The sequence below is a fragment of the Echinops telfairi genome, unplaced genomic scaffold, assembly GCF_000313985.2.
Source record: "Echinops telfairi isolate 266 unplaced genomic scaffold, ASM31398v2 ScPeMD7_29;HRSCAF=101, whole genome shotgun sequence".
Lineage (NCBI taxonomy): Eukaryota > Metazoa > Chordata > Mammalia > Afrosoricida > Tenrecidae > Echinops > Echinops telfairi.
The window spans coordinates 10,564,692-10,567,481 of record NW_022103926.1 but is presented as its reverse complement, the minus strand read 5'-3'; the positions used below and the strand labels follow the sequence as shown (position 1 = coordinate 10,567,481).

The following is a 2,790-nucleotide window of genomic DNA, read 5'->3' as shown; positions in this document are numbered from 1 at the left end:
GGGCAACAAATGTACAAATGTGCTTTACACAATTGATGTATGTATGGATTGTGATAAGAGTTGTATGAGCCCCAATAAAATGATTGGGGGGGGAAAAAAAAGAAGTAAATGGCCCTAAACTCTACTGCTCTAGATGTCTGCTAGTACTGTCTCAATCCCTTACACACACACACACACACACACACACACACACACGCTATGACACCTCAGTGAAAATGCCGCTGCCACTTCTGAAAACCCCTCACCCAGAGAATTTGCTGAGGACAGCCCAGTTCTGGTCCTGGTCTTGGGGCGCCTGCCCTGGACAGCCGCAGACAGCAGCCCTGCACCCAAGCCAGCAGGCATCCAGATAGGCATGCTCCTTCTCCAGGGACTACTTGCCATAGCCCCTCTGGCCAGGGAGGGGCGTGATAGGGGGAGCTGGGGATTGATGGCAGTAAGTTTGGTTTTGAGCATTCTGGTCAAGCAGAGAGGGCGCTTGGGTGGTGGGGAAGGAGAAGGAGAAGGGAGAGGAGAGGTCTAGGGGAAGGGGCGGGGCCGGTGCGGGGGACGGTGGGGCAAGGGGCGGAGTCTGTGCCGGCAGGGATGTGCCGGGAGCGGGGACGGGCGGGGAAGGGGCGGAGTCGGCGCCGGCTGAGGGCGGGGACGTCCGGGGAAGGGGCGGAGTCGGCGCCGGCGGGGGCGCAGACTGGCGGTGAGGGCGCCGGAGAGCCGCCGGCCGCCTTCGCCTCAGCCGGACTCGGGTCCCCTCCGGCCCCGCCATGGCGCTGCTCTCGCCGGTCCGTGTGCAGGAGCTCTTGCAGGTGAGGCGGGTAACGTGGGGACCGCGGAGTCCGGGCGGGGACCGCGCCCTGGGCTGAGGCCGAGCGAGGGGCGCCTGGACTTAACTTGCCCTCGGCGGAGAGAGCCGTGAGGTCCGGCGGCCGAGCTGCCCCTAAAGTTTCTAGTGCGAACAGCCAATAGCAAGCCAGTGATCGAAACCGGTGGGAGTCCGGAGAATTTTGCACATGGGGTGACATTTCCACTGAACCCCGGAGTCCGTTCCCACGGTCCCTGGCGATTTTGGAGGCTGTGGGTCTTGCAGGGAGTATCGTCTTCCTCGGTTCCGCCCGCCCACCTTTCGCTTAGCGGCCATGGGCTTACCTCACTATCCGCCAGGGCTTGGATTGTGTTCGCAAAGTTGGTCTTTTCTCTAAAGAACTCCTTGTGTGCACTGTTTAAATTGTGTTTGGTAAGTTTGTGCGTTCTGTACAGAACTACTTGTGTACTAATAAAAGCCGGTGAAATATAAGCCGTCCCACGACTTTGACTCAATTAGGACTGAAAGCGACCAGATAGGAGAGAGAGCTGCTCCTAGTCCTGGTGGTATAGTGGTTATGTGTTTGGTTGTAGTGTGCAAGGTCAGCAGTTCAAGCCACCAGCCAGCTCTCAGGGAGAAAAAAAACCGGGCTTTCTACTCCCTGAAAGAGTTACAGCCAGGTTTCAAGTAGAAAGGAAATGTTTTGAGAACGATGATGGCAACAAATGTACAAATGTGCTTGACACCATGAATGGATGGATAGGTTGTGATAAGAGTTGTACGAGCCCCCAATAAAATGATTTTTTTTTTAAAAGAGTAACAGTCTTCGAAACTCCCAGTGGCAGCTCTACTCTGCCCTGTAGGGTAGTGACCTATGAGCCAGCATCAACTCAATGGAAGTGAGTTTGGGTTTGGGGAAGGGCTCCCCAAGTTGTCAGAATTTCAGGGAGCAGACTGCCTCATCTCTCCACTGCTGCTTTCCAACTGCTGACCTTGATGCTACCAGCTTAACCCCATGCACCACTAGGGCTACTTACATTTCAACATGTTGCCAGGATGAAAAGAACTTCCCCTAAATTCTTACGCCTCATTTTATTGACATGGCCGTGGAAAAGAGCCCGAACAGAGTCTGTTGTTTTTAGCGACCCTTCAGTTGATTGGAGTGGGTATGCTTTGGGCTACCATCCGTGTGGTTGGCAGTTCGAAACCACCAGCAGCTCCATGGGAAAAGACTGGGGTTTCTTCTCCCATGAGTAGTGATAGTCTGGGAAACCCACAGCAGGTCCCTTTGACGTGTTGGTAGTGAGTCCGGTTTGAACTCATAACCCCCCACGCACAACACAATGACACAGTGCCCTGTCCTGGACCATCCCCACGATTGCTGTGTGTGAGCCCCTTGTTGCAACCATGGTGTCAAGCCATCGTGTTGAGGACTTTTTGCTTTTCTACTGACCTTGTACTGTACCACACACGATGATGTTCGTTTCCAGGGGCCAGTCCCTCCTAAGAGCATGTCCAGAGCACATGAGACAAATGTAACGCCACCTCCATTTATCAGGACCATCTGACTGCACTTCTTCCAGCATAGTTTTTTGTTCCTTTGTCAGGCAGTCCACGGTATAGTCCATATTCTTCACCGACACCGTAGTTCAAATAGTAGTTTCTTGGTTCTTCCTTATTCGTTGTCCGGCGTTTGCATGAAAAATACCATGCATTGGGTCAGGGACACTTTACTCTTCAAAGCCACCACCTTGCTGCTTCACACTGGCAAGAGGTCTTATGCAGCAGATTTGTCCAAGGGAAACCATGATTTGGTATCTTGACAACTTCAATCTTTTTTTTTTAACAGTCTTATTAGTCCTTCATCCACACATCCACATGGCACATAATTCAATAATCCTGTCTTATCAAGAAGAGTTGTACAGTTATCATCACATTCAGTTCTAGAGCATATTCTTCCGTGTACTCATTGCTCAACCTCAGTCTTTTCT

The 2,790-nt window shown here is 52.5% G+C and overlaps 1 protein-coding gene across 1 annotated transcript in view; it reads left to right on the top strand.

Annotated features, from left to right (window-relative positions):
- The first annotated feature begins 722 nt into the window (after nucleotides 1–722).
- Nucleotides 723–2,790, top strand: part of CLTCL1 (clathrin heavy chain like 1) — a 110,717-nt gene continuing 108,649 nt past the window's right edge. The window contains exon 1 of the mRNA XM_030885458.2: nucleotides 723–803. Within this exon, the coding sequence (XP_030741318.2) occupies nucleotides 762–803 (42 nt within the window). The 5' untranslated portion in view covers nucleotides 723–761. The remainder of the gene's footprint in view (nucleotides 804–2,790) is intronic.